Source organism: Arvicanthis niloticus, chromosome 1, assembly GCF_011762505.2.
Source record: "Arvicanthis niloticus isolate mArvNil1 chromosome 1, mArvNil1.pat.X, whole genome shotgun sequence".
Classification (NCBI taxonomy): domain Eukaryota; kingdom Metazoa; phylum Chordata; class Mammalia; order Rodentia; family Muridae; genus Arvicanthis; species Arvicanthis niloticus.
This window is the reverse complement of record NC_047658.1, coordinates 95,369,138-95,392,274: the sequence shown is the minus strand read 5'-3', so window position 1 is coordinate 95,392,274 and position 23,137 is coordinate 95,369,138. Positions and strand designations below refer to the sequence as shown.

Genomic DNA, 23,137 nt, shown 5'->3' with positions numbered 1-23,137 from the left:
AAGGCAGGGCACACAATAATCTGATTTCTAAGACAGTAAAAGACTATTGCTCCTCTGCGGCCACCGTAGCCAAACAGGAAATGTAGTTTGTCTAGCTTTTTGCCGCGTTGGACAGAGTCGCTGAGCTTGGGGATGGCTGACGCTGCGAGCCTGCGGGCGCCGCTGTGCACTGAGCAGTTCGGCTCCGGAGCCCCGCGCGGCTGCAGCGCTGCGGCCGATGGGAGCCTGCAATGGGACGGGGCTCGGCGCTGGGGTTGGCTCTCCCAGGCCCAGACAGCGAAACCCAGGCAGCACGCGGGTGGAGGCGGGGGGCTCTGGGCAGCACTGACCGCTCTTTCGGGCCTCAGATCCGTGCTGCTGCCTCAGGGCTTCCCAGATAGCGTCAGCCCGGATTACCTGCCGTACCAGCTGTGGGATTCCGTGCAGGTCCGGCCGGCCGATTGCCCTGGGGGCCAGTTTATGGCTGGGGACCAAGGGAACAGGCCCCCGCAATCTGCATTTGCACATTGGAAGGCTAGGGTGCACTGCAGAGTCCTGACAGTTTTCCAGGTCCCACAGAACCAGTGAGAGCTGGTGTAGCACCGTAAGCTCCAGTCTTCTGCGACCCCTCCTCACTTCACTTCTTTTCTCTCCAGGCCTTTGCTTCCAGCCTCTCCGGCTCCCTAGCCACCCAGGCAGTATTGCAGGGCTTAGGGGTAGGCAATGCAAAAGCCTCAGTTTCAGCTGCCACATCCACCTGGCTCGTGAAAGGTGAGCTGGAACCTGGGAGCCTTTATCTGTTGATCTCACCCCTGCTTTCTGTCTCTGGCCTCTTTTTTTCCCTCACGGCAAATCCTAGCCCTGCCATTCTGTACCGTTCTGACCTCCAACAGTGGCTCTCGTGTGTGTGTGTGTGTGTGTGTGTGTGTGTGTGTGTGTGTGTGTGTCTGTGTGTCTGTGTGTCTGTGTGTCTGTGTGTCTGTGTGTGTGTACACTTATGGTCTGCTGCCTGATTAGACAGTACACAGAAGCTGCGGATCTCCATGCCTAGAACAATATTCTATGTCTATCTCGCTGCCCATAGCTGGAATACCCTCATCAGTGAATCAGCCCAAATGGCTCAACATGTTACCCATGAAAACTTCAGAATCCTTAAATCATCTGGGTCCCTCATCCTTAAATTAACTTTAATCCTGCTTTATGCAGGATTGCATAGAAATGCAGTCTATTACACAGAACTGCCAGCTTCTCAGGATGGTGAAAATTTGGGTACTTCCGATGGGGAAAGGGGCATGTGGCTGGTCCTCAGTTGGTAGTTATGGAAATGCTAAAATGCACTCTGACTCCTCTGGGGTACTAGACAGTGCTGTAGTAAGATTACAGTGACCGTGTGCTGAGAATATATATATATATATATATGAAAAAAATCACTAAGAAAAACAAAGATCATTTAGCACCATGCTGCCTGGAGAGTGACGCAGAGAAAAGGGAACTCAACACTTATTTCAAGTTTATGAGGGCCCTTGGCTCAGTCTTCTGGCCACTGTCTTTCCCTGTTATTCCAGTGGTTTTAAATGAACCCTAGGGGTGGGGCAAGCGCATCCGGTCCTATCATAGACCTCAGCGTCTTAGGTGAGTCTCTCCGGACTCTGGAGAACAGGAGGCTTCTGTTAATGCCCGACTATTAGAACTGAGCACGTTGTAACTTTAAGATATGAATGTGCATGCACATGAAAACCTGTTACCAGTGTTAAAGGATACCCTCTTAATTAGAAAGCATTTGACAAGCTTGTTTCCCTCAAGGGTGAGGAGTTTATATACAGAGCACCATATAAAAAGTACCCTTGGGATTTTTGTTGTTTGTTTTCTTTTTGACTTAGGATCTTCTGTAGCCCAGGCTAGCCTAGATCTCCATGTATCACTGGATATAACCCTCCATCTTTACTTAGCATGCACTAATGTACCTGGCTTTGGAATGTATGCGGTAATCATTTTCAGACACACGTTGTCCTGGTCGGATGGTTGGTTGGTTGGTTGGTTGGTTAGTTTTACCAGGTGGTTATTGTTTGTTTGTTTGTTTGTTTGTTGTCAACTTGAAACAAGCTAAGGTCATCTGAGAAAAGGGAACCTCAGTTGAGGACGCGCCTCCCTAAGACTGGTCTGAGCCTGTGGGGAACTTTCTTAGCTGATGATGGGGAAGTGCTCAGGGGTAGCTGAAAGAGAGCCGAGCAAGCATCACCCCCACAGCTTCTGCTCTAGCTTCTGTCTCCAGCTTTCCGCTGTGTGTGCTCCAGTTCCTGCCTTGACTTCAGTTGGTTCACTGCGAGCCAGGATAGTAAGGCAAATAAACCCGAGCCAGGATAGTAAGGCAAATAAACCCTTTCAAGTGGCTCCGTCATTGTGTCTTAGCAAAACGATAGAACCCCAGCTAATGCGGCACTCTATAGAACATGTTAATTGTTGGAACCAACAATAGTAATATCTTTAGCAGTTAATATTTTAGTAGCCTAGTATAGGTCAGGGATTTTTGCCCTCTTACGTACAATGTGTCTCTTGATCAGTACAGTAACCAGTTCAATGGTATTATTTATTTTTCAGATAGAGAAGCTCCAAGCAGACCCAGGACAGCTGACTCTTGTGTCTCCTTTTTAAAAAAAATTTTTTTGAGAATTTAATATGTGAATACTATATTTACATAATTTATCTCCTCCCTTTTTAGCAAACCCCCCCCCCCAAATTCATGGCCTCTTATTTTTGAATTATTATTGTTACACACACCCGACTGAGTTCATTTTTGTTGAGATTAGACAACCTATCAGGAAGCACAACCCTGAAGAAGACAGATCCTCCCTCTCTCAGCAACTGTTAGTTTCCTGTAGCTCTTATCAGGGTTGGAGCGTCACGTGCTTCCTCCTGTCCACGCTGGCGTGCCAGTCACTATCGTTTGTCAGGTCTTGTTGAGATTTCATGAGTTCAGCCTCTCTGACGTACATAGACGGCACCGTCTCAAAGCAGACATCCTGGTTCTTTGGCTCTTCTTTCTGCCCCCGTCTTCTGAGATAGTCCCTGAGCCTTAGATGTAAGAGTTGTGTCATAGATGTATTGAGGCTGGGTACCAGTGGTCACCTGTTCTCTGTATTTTGAGCAATTGTGGCTTTCTGTAATGGTCTCCATCTGCTGCAAAAAGAAGATTTGGTTTTGTTTTTAAATGGGGGATAAGAGCCACTCATCTATGGGTATAAGAATAATTATTTAGAATGCAGTTAGGGATTATACTGGTTGGGAGAAATGGAATAAGTGGGTTCTCCTCTAGGGTCCATGGCCTCATGAGGCCTGGGGACTGAGCTGGGTTTATAATACTAGGCGTGAGGACTGGAGAGATTGCTCAGCAGTTAGGAGTACTGGCTGCTTTTCTAGAGGACCTGGGTTCAGTTGCCAGCACCTGTGTGGAAGCTCACAACTGTCTGTAACTCCAGTTCCAGGGGATCTGACACCCTCATACAGACATACATGTAGGCAAGTTTCAGTACACATGAAATCAAAATAAATAACTTATAGTAAACAACAAACAACAAAACAATTCCAGAAACATGTTTCCTATTATTGAGCAAGACCTCCATCCAGTGGATTGGCTACCAAGTATAGGTGCCCCTACTGCACCTTGAGGGCTCTCATGCCATCCTGGTCATTGACACGGTTTGTGGGTACTACAGCTGGGTAGGACTATTGATTGCTTTTCTCCCTTGATGCCTTACACACTGCTTTCAGACACTGTGAGCATTAGTCTTCAGGTAGGAGGCTTCCAGGTCAATTCCCACTCTTCAAGTTCTATGTCCAAAGTGTGTGGTATCTTTAGCAATAGAATGTAGCCTTCAGTATGGGGGAGGTAACCAAGGTATGACAAAAGCCTGTATTGTTTAGGGGGTCTCTTAGGCTACCCTGACCAACAACTGGAAAGGAGGTTTCCCATGCCTGCCAATGAGGTTTTCGTTATATAATCTATGGATCTTGGAGTGATCAGATAATTTCAAGTAACATGAACAACTTAACTGTATGATATATACATACATATGTACTGTTAAGTAGACAGAAAGTAATACAATTCCTTATGGCTTTTTCAAACATCCTTCATGGATTTTATCCCTTCTTCCTATGTTGCCCTCCAGCTCTCTGAAGTCTCACCTCTCCATTTTCCCCAATTTTCCTACATAGCCCCTGGTCCTACTGTTGGCCTCCCTGGAGCTCCTCCTCCCTGGGGCTCCTCCTCTCTGGGGCTCCTCCTCCCTGGGGCTCCTCCTCCCTGGGGCTCCTCCTCCCTGGGGCTCCTCCTCCCTGGGGCTCCTCCTCCCTGGGGCTCCTTCTCCCTGGAGCTCCTCCTCCCTGGGGCTCCTCCTCTCTAGGGTTCCTCCTCCCTGGGGCTCCTCCTCTCTAGGGTTCCTCTTCCCTGGGGCTTCTCCTCTTTGGGGCTCCTCCTCCTGCCCTATTCCCTTTTTGTTCTTTTCTGGGTAAGTTTGTTTTCTTCCCAGTCAACTAATTCTAGTCATACTTCCCAGTGGCACTTAGTAGTGGTATGAGCCTTTACTTGCTAGAAAAGGTTCAATGAAAAAAAATTATACAAAGTGTTTAACATTGTGTGTCCTACTTGCATTTTGTATCAACCTTAATCCCCATAAGCTTTCTGGGTAGGATTGAGCATTTTGGAATTGCAAGTCTGGGAATATAGCAGAGGTGGAGCATTTGACCAACCACGGGGAGGACCCTGGGTCAGTCTAGACAACTTCTGGGGAACTTGTGGGATATCTTATGTATCTCATCTGCAGATAGGGATCATTGGCTTGCTTTCCTATTTGTGTGCCTTTGATTTCCTTCTTGGGTTACTGTCCTGGTTAGCGCTTTAAGCCCTGTGTTGAAAGGAGTCAGGGTAGTGCATTGCCTGTCTCAGTCATGATGCTGACAGGATTGCTTCGAGTGTTCTCTGTGAAGACAATGTTGGCTGTGGTTTTGCCATAAGAAGCCTTTGTCACACTGGGATATCTTCCCTCCAGCACTGCACTCTTCAGCGCTTTATCATGAAGTCGTGTTGGATTTTGTCAGAGGCTCTCTCTGCATCTGTTGGTATGATCATGTGATTTTGTCTCTGAAGTCCAGTTATATGATTTATTACATGAATTGACATATGTTGAGTCCTTCTTGCATCACTGGGATAAACGCCAACTTGCTCTTGGTAGATGGCCTTTTTGTTGTCTGCCTGTCTTCTGTTTGCAAGTGTTTTATTGAGGATTTTACATGTGTGTTCCTGAGGGATATGGGCCTGTGGTTTTCTTTCCGTTGTTGTGTCTTTACTGTTTTGGTATTAGAATGATATCACTTCTTAGGAGAAGTTTGGAAGTGCTCCTTCTGTTTCTGTTCTGGGATACTTTTTCCAACCTCTCACTCTCAAACTCTGCCTGATTTGAAGATAGGAGCCTGTGTCTTGTAGACAACAGGTAGGTGATTTTGATTCTTCATCCATTTGACTAACCTGTGTCTTTTGGTTGGGGAGTTGAAACTATTAATATTTAAAGTTATTATTAAAAGGTATGTTGTTATTATTAAAAGGTTGGTTGTGATTTTGTTTCTTTCTGTGTTCTTAGTTATACACTGTTTCAATCATTACTGTTTTGTTTGTTTTGTTTTTATGGTCTCAGCTGTGCCAACTCCTCTCTTTAGTCCAAAATATTGCTTTCAGAACTCTCTGTATGGCTGGGTTAGTGTACCTGTGTCCTTTTATCCTGTCTCTTCATCCTTCTGTTGGGTACAGTAGCCTAGGCTGGCAGTAGGTCAAGTGCATTGGTCCAGGCCCTTCTGATTTTTAAAGTTTGAGAAATCAGTTGTTACGCTGACTTGGGATTTTTATCTTGGCACTTTAAGTACCTGCTCTTTGTTCTGTATATTTAGTGCTTTAACTACAGAGTGTCTTGGCAGTTTTTCTCTGGTCTTATCTGTGTGGTGTTCTGTGTGCTCCTTGTATCTGTATGGGAATGTCTTTCCTCAAATTGAGGAAGTGTTCTTCTATGATCTTGTTGAAGATCTAGTTTATACCACTGACCTGGGATCCTTATTTGTTTGCTCCTATAACTTCAAAGATCTTGTCTGTTCCTGGTGTCTCACAGGTCTTCCATGTTCCTTTTGTATGTTTTTATTGATTGTTTGATTGAGGATTGATTGGTGTTCTTTATGCGTGTGATCTAATTCCTCTAGTCTGTCTTCAGATCTCGGTATTCTACTTTCTACTTGATCTATTGTACTTATACACTTTGGGTTTTTCAAGTCCACCTTACTTTCAGCTTGAGTTCTCTTCAGTATTTGCATCTCTTCATTGAATTAATATTTCAGATACTGAGTTGTCTGCATTAGTGCTTTCTTGGACAACATTCAGGCATTTATTGCCATCCTCTTTAAGTTGATCAAACTGATTTTTGAGGCTTTCGTAAGCTCCTTGCATTCTTTAATAAAGTTTATGATTGTTCTTTTATATTTGGTGTCCTGGGTTCATGTAGTTCTCATGGAAAACATTTCCGGAGGACTGCTGGGTTTGAGTGGGGTGTGTTCTATTGGCTGCTGGGTTTGAGTGGGGTGTGTTCTATTGGCTGCTGGGTTTGAGTGGGGTGTGTTCTATTGGCTGCTGGGTTTGAGTGGGGTGTGTTCTATTGGCTACTGGGTTTGAGTGGGGTGTGTTCTATTGGCTACTGGGTTTGAGTGGGGTGTGTTCTATTGGCTGCTGGGTTTGAGTGGGGTGTGTTCTATTGGCTACTAGGTTTGAGTGGGATGTGTTCCATTGGCCTTTGCTATTGCTCGTGTTTTCATGATGTGACCTAGATGCTTTGGTCTTGTGTCTGATGTGAGATCATGGCCTGCCTTAGGTTGAGCCAGTTCAGGAACTGCATGTCCAAAACTAGATTAGGGACAACTAACTCATGAATGAGCTGCTAGATTGGACCTGGACCTTCATGTGTGGAGATGTTGTGAAGGTTGGTGGAGTCAGAGGAACTCAGCAGGCAAAAATGGTGCCATGTACTTCACATCCAGACTTAGGCCTCTAAGTATGGCAATGGCACTGCAGTGGTTGGGGTCAGAAACTCACCAGGCAAAGGCAGTTTGCAGGCCGTGTCCTGTTCTTAACTGCCACTCATTGGCAGGGATTTTACAGTAGATTCGCATGTAATTTGTGGACAGGTGATCACTGATTCATCAGTTGGACTAAGGAAGTTCTAGATCTTCAACTCTGCTAATTGTAAGGCAAAGAGGAGGTGAGAATTAAATTTCCTATTCTGGTAGACGATATTGACTTTCAGATAATAGGTAGGACATTATGTCATTATTTTACCATAGTGCCACTTTCCAGACTGTGTGGCGGGCCCCAGGGACTGCTTCTACCAATCCACAGACTTGCCCTCATCTCTGTCGAATGGTCCAGGTAGGATATATGCCCTGTTGATGTAAGAAACTAAAAGGAAGAGATGGAATCTGTCCCAGTGACTCCCTCTGAAACAGTAATATTCATAACATTCATGTGAATATTCAAAATGACAAACTGATCTAATATAAAAATCTAAAACATAAAGTTTTGTTTATAATATAATGTCTTGAAGGAAAGAAGTTCAGGTGAAAACATCTACTGTACAGAAAGTAGGATGCCTAGAAAGTTGCTTTGATAGGTATTTTGGGTCCAGGCAAGGAACAGAGAAGTAGAGCAGCCCGGGTAGGAAAGTACATTCACATGGTATCTTTTGGAAGACTGTGGTAGTGAGGGAAGGTAGCTCTCCATGTTCCCATGACACCAGTCTTCCAGAAAAGCTGGAAATACAGTTGTTATAAAATGTTCCAGTTCATTCATGAATCTTCTTTGAGAATCAGTTGCTTTGTCTATGAAATAGAATGATCCTTCCCAAACTTACAGGATGGTTGATAGTTGAAAGTACCTCAGGAGTCCATCAGAGTTCTTAGTAACATGCTGTAGGACTGAAGTTCAGTGTGTCTAGTAGAAGGCACACAAGCATGGAGGGTGTGCAAGTACAACCTTCTCTTTACATTCTCCCCATAAGGGTTTCTGGCCGCAAACTCAAACAGAATGGAGTCCTGCCCCTCTTTAGTCTGTCCTTTCCAGTGCCACTGTCCCTCCCAGCTGTCTGATTTTAAATCATTCCTTCCTTGTAATCCTGCTGGCCTAATGGCTGCTGTCTCCACACAAGGGACAGGCTGAATTTGCAGATTCTTCATGGGCCAGACAATTTTGCCTTTTGCAGAGCTACTCAGTTCTACCATTTTGTTACAGAAACAGCTACTGACCAGACAAATTTTTGAATACTTGACCAAATAGATATGTATTTCTCAACACTACAGTTGCAGAGCTTTCCAGAAAACATTGTGCTGTATGTAGTCTCTGTGAATTAGTCTTTCATACGCTGTTATAATATTGAAGATTTGTGTTGATGCGAATAGCTGCTCATGTGGTTTTCACTTCTGATATGCGACCAAGTAGATCTCCCAAGATTTTGTGCATCCCCTTATCTATAAACATTTGCATTACCTCAGGCTTTTGCTGTTATTAGCAGCATTGAGGGCTGAGGAGGCAGCCCAGTGTGTGCAGAGCCCATCTATTGATGCTACAAACAATATTTCTTGTCTAATCTGTACACAGTGAAAAGATGCTGACTTCAGCATACCCCTCAGTATTAAATCTGTCTAGAATTTATCACACCAGATGTTTTCCCAAGTGCAGTATTACCTGTAGTGAATCGGCTGGTTCAGCTCCATCGTCTGCCTTGCCCTGAAGCTCCTGACTTCCTCCTTTCTTGCCCTTACCGATGCATTCTTTTCATCCCCAGATTCAACTGGCATGTTGGGCCGCATCATCTTTGCCTGGTGGAAGGGGTAAGTTTGTGTCTCCTCCTAGTTAACTGATTCTAGTTGTACTTCCCAGTGGCACTTAGTAGTGGTACCAGCCTTTACTTCCTAGAAAAGGTTCAATGAAAAAAAATTATACAAAGTGTTTAACATTGTGTGTCCTACTTGCATTTTGTATTAACCTTAATCCCCATAAGCTTTCTGGGTAGGATTGAGCATTTCGGAGATGCAAGTCTGGGAATATAGCGGAGGTGGAGCATTTGACCAACCACGGGGAGGACCCTGGCTTCCATTCCCCAAACTGAAAAGAGGAAGATGACAAAGATACTTTTCAAGATGTGAAATACACCTGGAAGAGGAAAATCATTTTCTCAGTTCTTACTCTGTAATTGTTGGGGTGGGACTGAAGCTTTTTCTTTTTCTGTAGCATCAGGCTGGTTAGGTGCGAAGAGCGCCCATGTATTCAGCAACTCCACATGTATAGGATGCCCTCCCTGGAAGGACTCCTTGAGACACCAGAGGAAGATCTGGAGCTAATGGTGCAGATTCTGGGCTGGACTATACTGCAGCGTCTCCCAACATTAAGATCTTAGTGAGAATGCCTTTAGGTGCTTATGCATTGGCCAGAGGAACTGACTCTGTAGAATGGAAACAGAGGGGAAATACCTGCAGTGTTGTAGAACAAGATATTCTGAGAGAGTTTCCCACCTTGCAGTAGGAGATGAATTAGGAAGGATATAACATCCTGCCAAGGACAACATGGTGGGGCTCTCACTGAAGGGAGCAGGCCTTCCCTTCAAAACCCAGAGAGGAACAAGGTGAGGAGAGGTGACAGCCATGTGCAGTGTAATAAGGGGGGCACCAAAGGAAAAAACCTTCAAGTCTCCCAAACAGCAATCTGACTTTCATCAAGTTTTCAGAGGCATGGCCCAAGTTCCACACCATGTGACTTAGTTCGGGCCCCATCTATAGCTAAGGGAAATGGATCCAGCACTAGATGGGGTGTGAACTTCTCTTGCAGCTGTTATCATAGAGCTACAGGAGGGTATGGCCCAGTTTCTGGAGTAGTGAAAAGCAGCTAAAGGATTCCTGATCTCATAGTGACAGGGAAGTATAAGTAAGAAACCCTTTCTGCTCCAGACCTCCAAGACCAAAGCACAAGGGAGATTTATTTGTCCCAGAGGGACAAAGGGCAAGGAATAAGAGACAAAGACAGGAGATAGAGGACAAGGGAGAAAGGGTATTTATCCTGGAGGACAATGGACTGCCTCTGGATAGAGAGGAGACACATGACCCGTAGGAAAATGGCAGTTTGTAAAGGTACAAGGGGAAACCCCGTGTTAGGACGAGGTGTATCATTTTCACTGGGCATCTTAAGTAGGTGAGCCAAAGGGGCTTTTTTTGATTGCTGGACCTGAATACTTTGGTAGCTCATTCTTGGTAGTCAGTCTCAGGAGGAGGAGGTGGCTCGAGCTGCCCAGAGTCCCTTCAGTCTATCTCTACCCTGAGCCCTTGGACCTCACTGTAACCTAGGACAACTCCTTACAGCCCACAGCAGTTTTCCTTTGTTCTAAATTGCAACAACCTCTTGTCCCCAACAGGAGCAAGTTGGACTGTAATGCAAAGCAGTGGAGGTGAGAAGGGATGGGGGTGGGGGAGGGGATGGAGGAGGGAGGAGAGAATCTGCTGTTATAAAATCTCTTGTTTGTGACCTCTAACCTCTGATCCTTCCCATAGGCTCTTTGCTGACATCCTCAATGATATAGCCATGTTCCTAGAGATTATGGCTCCCATGTACCCAATCTTTTTCACCATGACTGTCAGTACCAGCAACCTAGCCAAGGTACCCACCTCTGGGACACTTCTGATGGGACCTGAGATACCATCCTTAACGATGCTGTGTGTGGCTTACCTGGGCCCTGTACTAGAGGAAGTTCTAAAAAGGGGGCAAAGTTTATATGTTTCTACTCAGACACAGACAAGTTTTCTGATCCTCCTTTGACCAGACAGTCCTTGTACCAGCCTATACAAGGCCATGTTGGACCACACACTGGTGAGGGTGCTCTGAGCTGAGAGATGGAGGGTGGTCCAACACCAGTATCTAGGGGCTAGCTTCCCGCCACTTTTTATTCTTCTGTAAAACATCTTTTTAGTGCCTACTGCATGGATGACACAGACTCCCATCTTTAAAGGAAATGACACACAATTACACAAATATCTATGGGATTAGAGTTCTGAGTATACCAGGTGGGGATTAGTCTTGGGATGTAGACAGGCCGTACCTGAGGCTAAGTCCTGAAGAAGGAGAGAGGAGTTTATGGTTTTAGGACCAAGAAACCACACACAGCAATACCACAAATTGCCAGTGAAGCAGAGGCAAGGTTTCCCTCTGTGGTGGGAGCTCTCTTGCCCTCACAGTGCCTTCAGATAAGAAAACAGACCTAGGAAGGTCATAAAACCCCACTATAGTCAGGTATGTAGACCACGGTAACTCTCCAGGACTCATTACTGGACCCATCTCAAAGGCCTGTCTGTCTAACATGCCACAGGCACTTTTGTTTAGGGACAGGCAGTAAATGCTGCACACACTTTAACTTCCATCCCTGCTTTTATTATCAAGGTAGGCAACCCCAGAGAGAAAACTGCTGTAGCTATGGACCAGGGATTGTGACTTCTGGCATATCTTCCAAATTCTGTAGTGAACTCTGCTTCTGAGACCTGTGTCTGTCAAATACTGTCCTAGAGCAAGGCATGGTCTTTCCCCATGATCTCTCTTGGCAGAGTTTCAGTCTGTGGCCAGCACTCTCTCCACAGCTACAGCAGCCGGAAGCTGGATGTCACCTTACCTCCTCCACCTCAGCTGTTGCCTTCCAGTCACATCACATCGGGTTCCCTCCTGCTTTCCACCGTTCGTCCCCTCCCTTGCTGGTGGCCCCTCTGCTGACAAGTTCTTTCCGTAGCCTAATTGCTCTGTGGTCCTTAACATAGCCCAATACTCTCTTGAAAGTCAGTTGTAAAAGGTAACTTTTATTCTTCTGTAGTAATTATGTCTCAGGCTGTCTGCTTCCGTCTGCCCAGCCTCCATACAATCTTATCTAGGCTTAGGAGGTGTTCAGCCTCTGAGACTTACTGCTGAGTACGCTCGCCTTCTCTTCTTTCTGAGCTCTGACTGGCTGGCTTATGTCAGCTGTTCTGGCTGAAACTCCTCTCCCAGCTGATTTATTCAATCTGTCTTTTCTCTAAACCTCTGACTTGCTCTGCTTGGCCTCAAACTAACTCTAGCAACCTTTTCTAATCTTCTGGTGCCTTTTCATGCTCTTGCTTGTTCTCTTTTAACCTGTCTCTGTAAAACCATCCTGGCCGCGCCCCCTCCTCTCTGCACTGCTCCCTGAGTAGCTTCTCTTTCCTCTCTCCTCTCATGAGAGTCGGGCAGATCCTATTCTGTCAAATCTTTCTCTAACCTGTCACTTTATCTGCCACTCAATTAGACATTGCTTTCAAACAAACACAAGTGCTTCCTTCTACACACTAACTCTGCCTTCATCATCTGGGATTAAAGGTGTGTAGCACCATGCCTGGACCTAAGTTTTCTTTACCTGAAACTTGTTCTATACCAGGCTGGCCTTGAACTCAATCTGCTTGCCTGTGTACCCTGGGATTAAAGGTGTATCTGTACTCCAGCCAGATCACACAGACCTAGAAGGTCTTTGGATGTGATCTTTTGCCAGATCAGCCTTGTTCTAAATGAAAATTTCTCTACAGTCAGTGGGCCAGCAAGGTGCTGGCACCAAACCTGCCAACCTGAGTTTAGTTTCTGGGATCAACATGGCAGAAAGAGAGCAGGGGCTCCTACAGATTCTCCTCTGATCTCTATGCATGCATTAGCGCGCGCGCGCACACACACACACACACACATCTTTTAATTAAAAAAATAGTAAACATAGAAATCAAATTAAGTTAGTTGTCTGACCCATGCTCTCTGAAAACCTTAAGGCTTCCAGTTTTCTATTTGGAACCAGACTGCTCCCTGCCAGTCACTCGAGCCCCATCCTACACCACTTTTCTCTTGATTTTGAATGAATTAGTTCTCCTACCTTTAGAGCTATACTTAAGCTTCATCAAACAACTGTCTGAGTTTTATCGCAACACATTGTTTTGTGTCTGTCATCTACAAGAGACTTGATGATCCAAGTTATCAGTGAATCTAGTTGCTATCTAGAGATCTCAGGAGAGATGTAAGTACCTTCATGCAGAGCCACTGGATCACCAGAAGTGCTCAGTGGAGCTCAGCTGGGGCAGGAAGAAGAAAGGACTTATAAGGACTTATAAGGAGGCAGACTGTAAGTAAGCAAGAAGTCGAAGACTAGACTGGACCTTATGCATCAGTCAGGGAGAGGGTGCAGCCAAAGCAAGTCCAGGAGATAGGAGGTATGGCTTAAAAAAGATCTCTGCAGGGCACACCCTTGTGATGCTAGCATTATGGAGTCTGAGTTAGGACTGTTACAGGTTCTAGGGCTGCCTAGGATGCGTGGCCAGACCCTGATTCAAAGAGGGAAAAAGATCTTTGGGAAAGGAAGTTGGAATTCCCTGCAGTCAGGGTCACAGGGTAATAAAGGCTGGCAAGACTTGCCTTTTCTCTTGGAACAACATCAGGAACATGCACCCACAGACACGGGAGTAAGAACTAAAAGCCAAGGACTGCCCTGAGTGTTTGCCAGAAGGGAGGTGTCACCAGAGACCTGCTTTTCTCTGGCTGGTGTGAGTTATTTATGTGCTCACCCACAGGAGGGCCTGTGTTTCCACAGCACATACCACCCTGACCTTCACTCTTCTCTTTTCCCCACCCAGTGCATTGTTGGTGTGGCTGGTGGGGCCACTCGAGCTGCACTGACCATGCACCAGGCCCGAAGAAACAACATGGCAGATGTGTCAGCCAAGGACAGCAGCCAGGTGAGCATCAAGCACGGGAAACCATGTGAGGTAGAGAAGGGTCCAGGAGTGGCCACAGTTTAGAGGTACAGAAAGAGGCCTCTGAGTATCCCTCGGAAGCATACAGGGGGAAACATAGGTGGCCCTGTTGTCACTTGGTGGGGTCAGATCTGACAGCATACCTTTGCAGACAATTTCAAGCTGATTTCAGCCCATGCTCTGTGCCTGTGTGGCTGAAAGTGACCTTTGCCCTCTGTCAGTCCTATCCCCTCTGTGGAAGCTAGATGTCCTGGTCACTTTTGGCAAGTACTCCCCATGTGAGATTGTTAGGATGTCAGCCAGAGGCCTCCACTGAGGAGTTTGGCAGGTCCTCTGACCCAGCACCCCTTCTGATGGAGTCTGGGCAGAGTGGGGCTGGGAGGGACTGGACTCCGTAGGTCTTGGATTTTGCCCCAAAGCTCTCTGCTAAGTTCTCTCAGGGTTTTATTATTTAATTCACGAGCCAGTAAAGTCGACACATTTATGATCCTAGTCTCACTGATGAGGAAAGCAAGGCCCCAACAGGTCCCAGAAATGCGACGGGCTGATTTTGTTGCTGTTTACTTGTTTATTGCTTGTAGTTGCTGACCCTGAATCAGTTAGGAGCCTGTCCTATCCAGTCCTGTTCTAGCCTTGTCTCACACTGGTTTGCTCAGCACTCATAAACTAATATTTGTAAAGCATTCATCCCATGTTGTGTGTCCTCTCCGTGAACTCACTCGTCTTTCCAGTGTTAATGTACCCATTGTGACCCTTTTTCAGATAAGGAAATAAAGGCAGAAAGGCTCAAAGTCCATCTAGATAGCCTTGGGCAAGTCCCTCCGCCCAGTGAAATAGACTAAGTCAAACAAGTAAAAACCAGGCCCTCCTCTCCAGCATCTCCCAGCCTCTTCTGTTAGTTCTCCCTGGCTCCCAGTCCTGCCTCAGTCTCCAAGCTTTGTTTCTGTAGAGCTTCCTTAGTAAGGCAGAAATGCATCATGGGAGCTATTCAAACCATGTGCTCAGTCCCATAGCTGGCCTCTGCTTTCTGCAGGGAAAGTGAGGCTTCCTTTGGGGGTTCTTAGTCTCATTAATAAAAGAATTTAGAAACTGACTCAGTGTATACAAGGGGACACAGGGAGGAAACTACTAAAATAATCACTTTATTTTTCAGGGAAGGTTTTTATTGTAGATAAGAGAGAGAAAACAGAGAAAAGAAGCAGACTGTACATGGCCAGGGCTCTTTTCGAGAGAGCAGAATAGTGGAGATAGCAAAAGACAGAGAATAGCAAGAATAGGGAGGGTGGGGATAAAAAGGGGGCAGCATGCTAGTGTGGGGGCAGCATGCTTGTGTGGGGGCAGTATGCTAGTGTGGGGGCAGCATGCTAGTGTGGGGCCAGAATGCTAGTGTGGGGGCAGCATGCTAGTGTGGGGGCAGCATGCTAGTGTGGGGGCAGCATGCTAGTGTGGGGGCAGCATGCTAGTGTGGGGACAGCATGCTAGTGTGGGGCAGCATGCTAGTGTGGGGCAGCATGCTAGTGTGGGGGCAGCATGCTAGTGTGGGGCAGCATGCTAGTATGGGGGCAGCATGCTAGTGTGGGGGAGCATGCTAGTGTGGGGGCAGCATGCTAGTGTGGGGGCAGCATGCTAGTGTGGGGGAGCATGCTAGTGTGGGGCAGCATGCTAGTGTGGGGCAGCATGCTAGTGTGGGGGCAGCATGCTAGTGTGGGGCAGCATGCTAGTGTGGGGCAGCATGCTAGTGTGGGGCAGCATGCTAGTGTGGGGCAGCATGCTAGTGTGGGGGGTTGAAATGTGTAATAAGTACTTGTGAGTAGGGACTTCTTCTAGAGTCAAGGAAGTGATTCCTTTTGAGGACAGAAAACCTGGTTCACAAGGTCCTGAGAAATGCTGGCTTTTCCCCCTAACACCAGAAATCCTTCTGTAGTCCAGCTTTCACTCTTTTCTGACCATATGGACTGCCTGAGATAGAAAGGAAGGAAGCACAGGAATAATTAGTTTAAGACATAAGAGAAATACATAGCACAGGTTAGGTGGAAATCCCAGTAGCCTCCAGGAGGGGGGATGGAGAAGAGGTTAATACTCTTTAATATGGAAGAGAAATAGCTTATTAAAAGAGGAAAAAGCACTCCTAAGAATAGAAGTGGCTAGCAAGTTAAGGGGAGAGTCCTAAAAGCATCCAGCCATGCGGTGTGTAGTACAGGGTCTTTATAGCCCCATCTTATCTGTGTCTCGAAGGCTTTGTTTCATGTATACTGTGTTAGATGACACCAGGGTGAGGAAGGGAGGAGATTGTCGACACAAAAACCACAGCTGTCATCTTAAAGGAAATAAGAGACAGTTTATTCTGGAGTCATTTTGAGTAACTATTGCCCAGGAACACAGAATTAGGATGCTCTCAATTCCATGTTCCAACATGGAAGCAATTTCATGACATTTTTATAGTTTTACAGAATAAAGAAACACATACATCAAGGCAAATTTATAACACACTGGTGGGTATATCAGAGAAGCTTAACAGACAGGTTTTTTAAAATGAACCTGACTTAAGAGTCAGTTCTTCAGTTAGAAGCCACATTTCATAGAAACTATAAGCTTACTTTGATAAAACAAAATCTTTTTTTTTTTTAAGTACATTAATTGCTTGGGAAAAGCTAAAGGCACAGGGCTAAATCATTGTCCCAATTTTTAGATTTTATTAATAGCAGAGTCTATAGGATCACCTCTCTGATGAGGGGACACATCACATCCTAAAGCCGGTTTATTTTCCAAGCATAGGATGTTTAAAGCACTTCCAAGTCAGAGCTGAAACAACTAAGCAGCAGTGTCTGGGCTCAGACTATTTATTTGATCCCCCTTTTCATTTTAAACTTTAGTTACAGTATGAATTAAAAAGAATTGCAGTTAAACCTGGCTGTTTTAACTAACCTGACCATTTCCTTATAAGACCCTTTGGTTCTGTGAACACAGTAACAATACAAGCATACGAGAATGCACAGTCGTATATAAACATAATGCAAGTTTGTCCACTGGACCATCTCAGGTTAGACTATCAATTAGATCACATTATAATAGCATTAGCAATTTTTATTCTGAATATATTTTTACAGATACGATTTTAGTATAAAGTCACAGATCTTTGATCTTAAACCAGAGTATGACCTGACTCCCAGCTCACTAGGCAGGCTCTCTCAGCCTGTCCATTATGTGACTTTCTTTACATTGGACAAGATAAGGACCTAGAAAAGCCCATCTGTAGAGGAGAGCAGAGGTGGACTGACAGCAGGTCCTGCTTTGTAATGACATAGTTCTAAGATTAAATATATGTTTAGAAATGTAAGGTACTCATTATTAATACCTTAGGATTTAAGAATATAGCCATCTTGGCTATGTACAGAGCAAGGTAACTTATATTGTGAATGGTATTGTTGTTTTATATAAAAAATAGCATTAAGATTTTAGGAAGTAACTTATAGACCCAAAGTTACCATTTTAATAGGTCTTAAAGCAAATGAGAGCCTTAATTTATATACACACACACACATATATATAATTTATATACACACATATATGGATGAGAGATAAATCTAAGTGGTCCCTGTTACTTAGTTATTCTGGGGAATTTTAGGGACATACTGAGTTCGACTCCATAGAATACTAGACTTAGAAATGCCATCACTTGGAAATGCATGTGACTCAATTACAGCCAGGCATTCAGAAGTTCCCCTCCCTGGCTGAGGAAGTAAGGTTAGCTCTTGAGGAATCTGCTAGGCTGCCTGTTGCCTGTGTGTCAGAACTTTCCATCCCTGAGAAGCTTGGATCAGGGATGGGTTTTCAGGTCACAGTTGTTTAACATCAAAGGAATGGTGTCCAAGAGGTTGGGTGTGTGGAGTCTGAGATTCCTGTACTATTGAGTTCTTAGAATAACATTGTAATCTGAGTTAATCAGTTTAGGAATAGTCTTTGGACCTTTAGGGAACAACAACAACAAAAAAGAAATCAGCTTAGTATGAGGAATGTTCTCCTTTGGGAAGAGGAAGGAGGTACATACTGTTATGAATTGGGGTTTTGTAATTCACCATAAAACTACAGATAATCATAAGACACAGATTTAGCTGTAGCCTGGTGCTGTCTGGGGACTCTCCAGAGTCACTTTGTAGCTTTTTGTTGAGGGTGTATGATTGAAAAGGATCGCAAAGAGTAATCACTCCTGAGGGTCCAGACATTTTCCTGGCCAGAAGTGCCATAGGCACTGGAGGAAATGGAGACTTCACTCCTCCTGTGTCCGTAGGACTTCAGATCATCGCCCTTGACCTTTACAGAGTAAATCCAGCTAGAGGCAGGCGGTTAAGTTTAAGATTTATCTTTGGGCCTGAGCTTTCATTTACCTAGCTTATATTGAGGTCAGAGAGTACAGTAAAACATTACTCTCTCTTTCTTTGTGTTTTAGGGGCTGTGTCCTAGCATGTCATAGCAACAGGTGTGAGGACAGAGGAAGGACTGGTGTTATTGGTGGTTGGGGTCTGGGCTGGGTTTTTCCAGGTCCTTGGCTTCTTAGCCCAAGAATTGGAAATAAGGGCTTATACAGATGTGCACAAGAAACAAGGTAATTTTATTTAGAGCTAAGCCATCATCCAGATTAAAACAAGATACACTGTTGTGATTGACAGCTCGCCACATGAGTGAAAATACTCAAGGGCTACAGCTTGGTGTTTCTTTGTATGGGTCCTAAGGGAAGGAGCCAGTTACTAACTGGGATAGTTCGGGTTGTTCAGTATTTTGATTAATAGATTAATTGTTTATCTACCATGTATATCCCTTCTCATAATGCTTCCAATTTTAGTCATATGCACACTCAATTACATAGACATTATATGGTAAATAAAGATTCTCCCTAAAAGGTTACTAAAGGAGACAGTTTGTCTTACTGCACATGCATCCCAAACCAGCTCAGGCCAGATTGGCTCTTTTGTTCTTTATGCCTGGATATGTTAGGAATCTATTTGAATAGAAACTGTCTAAATTTGATAGTTATCAGGGGCAAGGAAGCTCATACTGTTTTTCAGAGATAGGATACTGGAAGCCCAGTGCAAGTAAGGGATGGCAGACTTTTGAAGATGCTAGGTGCAGTGTTTGGAGAGGATGTATTTGCAAAGTATACACAGATAAAGGAGCCAGGCTGCTCAGTGCATTATAACAAGAGACAGATGTGCATAAACCAAAACTAGGTGGGAACCTGGGCACACAAGAGCCTCTGAAGTAAAGTAGAATGTCTCCTGATGTCACTCTGGGCCCAAGACCAATCTTCCTGTCTTTAGCTACCCAAACATCCTTGAGGATAAACCCCCTCTCCCCCAAGTATAGCTCCAAAGGGATTAGAGACACTGGTTTGTGCTCCCCTCCCCCCATACCTCTCCCTACCTCCCTCATTCCAAACTACCTGGTGCATGTCCCTGCTGCTTGTGTCTCTGAAGTGTCTCCTGTGCTGAAGTTGAATGCAGTCTCTATCCTAAGATGCTCAAAAAAGTAAACAAAAATGGATGAAGCCGGAAACCAAATGGGCTCAGAGCTCTCGGTTTTAAATGACTGCAGGTTAAAGTGTGGGGTGCAGTGTTCTGTTTGGATTTTACCTCTGGCACCATTTCACTTGGGGGATAACTGTCTTCCAGCTATGGAGAAGACATCTGAGAGATGAAGCGTAGAAACCCAGAGTCACCTCAGCTGCAGAGACTTAGTCTTCTGAGCAGCATGGGCTCAGCACCCACAAGCCGCCATATAAACCACCGAGCTCTGGAGTTAGCCTTTCCTGGTGCCAGCCATTCTTTAGTCCTTGGGTCTGCTGTGATAGAACCCCAGACTGTAAACCCTTGTCCCCATGAAGAGTTGTCCCTGTAGAGAGAAGTGCGAGCTGGGAGGCGCCTGCAGGTCCCCACATTCAAACCAGAGGCAGTAGACCCTGCAAGGGTGACGTTGGCTTTCATTGTATCATGTGGTGAGGCACTCCTGGGAGATGCTACTTTACTTAATAATACATGTTATGAAGCAAGGAGAGCATTGCCACCCCTCCTTAGTAAAAGAGCACCTGGATACAGACCCAGGGAGAACACAAGGAGGAGAAATTGGGGGAATAGGCACTGCATAGAGTTTGGGGTTCCCACTACTGTAAACCTCTTTGACAGTGGTCAAAGAGACCTAGGAAGATGGAGTTAAATTTTTTCACAGGACCATATGAATGTGAATTAACTATAAACAGGATATGAAGTTAAAACAACAATAAAGTTAAATACACAATGTCTATCACGATCAAGATCATGATAAATATAACCCATTTCTGCAAAAAAAAAAAAAAAAAAAGTAGAAATCCAATTCTAAACTTGTTTACCAATGAGATGGCAGCATTTGGCATGAGCTCAGCCTGATTTTATAGATCGTATAAAGACATTACCAGAATTGTCAGGAATATACAGGCAACATTTTGTTTAAATGAAGTTGTTAAAAGAGTTGCTCTTGATTTAAAGCCTCAACAACACTTTGTAGTACTTCCATCCTGTAAAAATCACCTGCCCGGGCCCCACCCGCCTGAATCCTTGGGGTCGGGCACACGGCTCATAGCAGCCTCTGTGTACAGAGCTGCTTCTCCTGGTAGGAGGTGGTCTGGACATTGAAAAGGATGAGGATTGTAGAGAAGACTGGGAAGTAAAATGGATGCTGGCAGAGAGAATGCCTGTGTCACTGAGGACCTAAGGATGACACCTCCATGGTTCGGTGGTCACTGCTGCCTTCACATAGCCTGTAGCCCATCCCCCACCTTAGAAAGCCAGGCCCACTAGGAAGCAGGTGCTGGCTCTGCCTTCATTACCCTCTCTTGGGCTCTGTGTCCTCAGAGTAGGCTCTGCCACCACCGCCCTCCAAGCCCTTACAGCTGTCACGTTTGTGGACACACGAGGGATCTGCGTGCTGAGCCTCAGGGCCTGAGGCAGAAGAGAGGATACAGCCTGGAGACAGATGTTTCTAAGGGAATCCCAGACAACAGGTTGCTGAGTCTTCAGAGGAGCCTCTTTGGGAACCCTTCCTGTTTCTGACATGTTCCAGGGGAACCTAAGGTTCTTGTCCTCATTAGTGAAAGAGTTCAGACATAGACTGAGACAGAAGCTCAAGGATAATTTTATTAGAGTTTAAGAGAAAACACAGAACAAGTTAAGTGAAAACTCCCAGCAGCCTCCAGGAGGAAAGATGGAGAGTTATACCTTTTAAGTTAGGCATGGAATAGAAATAGATTATTTAAAAATGGTAAAAGCCTATCAGGAATGGAAATGGGCTAGTGAGCTGAAGAAAGAACCCAAAAGCACCCAGCCAAGCTGTGTGCTCTTTTACAAATACGAATGCTCCTACTCCCACACCCTTGTATTTCTCTGGCTGTTACAAGAATGCTGTGTTAGGTGATGCCAAGGTAAAGAAGGACCCCCAGTCATCCTCAAAACTTGCTCTTTTTATGTTTGTCTTGAGGCAGCTGTGCTCAGTTCCCATGCTCGCATGTTGCAACTTAACATGGCTACTTGACTGACTTTATCTATAAAAGCAGAGCCCTTCTGCTCCTGAGCTCCTGCCTCCATCCCTAGTTTACCACTTCATATGCAGGCTTTAGTCCCTCGGCCTATCTCCTTCCAAGGAAGGCTAGGAGCAAAAAGAGCTTGTGAGCCTCAGGGCCCCTCCATGCCAAGACTACCTTTCCCCAGAATCTCATAGCTAGGAACCCCAATTCATTCTCCTGAATAATGTACTGGGGCAGCAGCAGGGTTCCTTTCCCCTGGAATGTCTTCATTCTGGCTAGTAGAGAGCTCTGGTTACGTTAGTCCACAAGCAAAAGGTCAGGGCCTGTTCCTTGCCTTCCTGGGGTTCCTTGTTTGCCAATATTGGATACCAAACAAGAAGAGACCCACCTTTTCCAGCACACTGCAGAAAATTAGCTGTGCACAGCCAATGTTGGACTCTGGTCCTGCAGGATGTCCCTCGACAGTCTCCCAGCTGGTGGCAGGGCGTGAGCGGAGAGGGGAGATTGCCTGCCCCTGCCGCTGCTTCTGGCGTCCGTCGTTGCTGGCCAATCTTCTCCAGGTGTTGCCCCTGCTACTCCACGTTGAACTGGTCCAGGCTTGGGCCAGGCTGATAAGGAGCCGACTAGCTGACAGAAAGGCAGCCGGGCATTCCAGGCAGGCTCCAGGGAGAGCCGGCAGGTTGTCAAGCGGTACAGCTCTTTGTTTAGCCGGGGAATGTCGGCTAGGTAGCGGAAGAGCCCTGCGGGCTCTAAAGCATTACAGCTCTTAAGCCGGGAAGTGCCGGCTAAGTATCGGAGAAGGGCGGCGGCTGCGGAGGGTCAACCACGGAAGGAAGTTCTCGGACACCTGGATGGTTCTCGTGTGCGCTTTACTTCTCAATTAAGTTCAATATATACAGTTTGGGGTGGGTGAAGGTTTTAGCAGCAGGTAACCTCATTGGCTTAGTCTGAGGTTTGGGGATGCCTCATAGAGCCTGGGGCACCATTCCTACGTGACCCGATGGTCGTAGACCTCTCAACCTCTTTGAGGGAGGGGCTGTGAAGCGGTAAGGGCAGAAGCTGAGAGAGCCAGGGGGCCAGGAACAGAGCCAAACGGCCTACCATCCCTCAAAGGGTCTCCGGGGTTTGAAGCTAGTTCAACCAGACACCTGGTTGTCTCTCAGCTCAGTGCCCTACAATAACATCTCACCCTCTTTTCTTTCATAAAAAGAGGGGTGGCTCTGAATCATCTGTAGTCTGCAAGTTTAATGAGAGATGTGGACCCTGTGGAGTAGTCTGGAATCTGGGAGCATGGGGAGATCAAACCCAGTGTTGTATCAAGGGGGCCTAGGAACAGAGCTGAATATCCTACCGTCCTTTAAAGGGTCTCCGGGGTTCAAAGCTCGTTCAACCAGGCTATGTCCAAACCATCTCTTCACGGCCCAACATCTCAGTCCTCCTTTTTAGTGAAAATTTTGGATGAGGTGGTCAAAAGAAAACACTATGTAGGCCAGAGGGTGTAGCATAACTAAGTCAAGGGTAATGGGAATTGAGGGTAGGGTTTGGAAGGCAGGGAATCATTGAAACAATTAAATACAGGTTGTATAGTTTGAGGGTAATGACATCTGATTAATATAATAATTAATAGACATTATGTTTTCCTCACTAACATGTAACTTTAGCTATGTGACTTTGGCAAAAGAGTTCATTTGTAGCTGGAAGGTCTGGATCTGTCTTCTGTAGTGAGCATCTCTGGGTTCTGGCGTGTATCGCTGG

The 23,137-nt window shown here is 45.6% G+C and overlaps 1 protein-coding gene across 1 annotated transcript in view; it reads left to right on the top strand.

Annotated features, from left to right (window-relative positions):
* Positions 1-81: 81 nt before the first annotated feature.
* The window catches only part of Rusf1 (RUS family member 1), a 30,294-nt gene continuing 7,238 nt past the window's right edge, over positions 82-23,137 (top strand). Inside the window, exons 1-6 of the mRNA XM_034508101.2 lie at positions 82-426; positions 636-750; positions 8,847-8,892; positions 10,467-10,499; positions 10,603-10,708; positions 13,714-13,815. Coding sequence (XP_034363992.1) covers positions 133-426; positions 636-750; positions 8,847-8,892; positions 10,467-10,499; positions 10,603-10,708; positions 13,714-13,815 — 696 coding nt within the window. The 5' untranslated portion in view covers positions 82-132. The remainder of the gene's footprint in view (positions 427-635; positions 751-8,846; positions 8,893-10,466; positions 10,500-10,602; positions 10,709-13,713; positions 13,816-23,137) is intronic.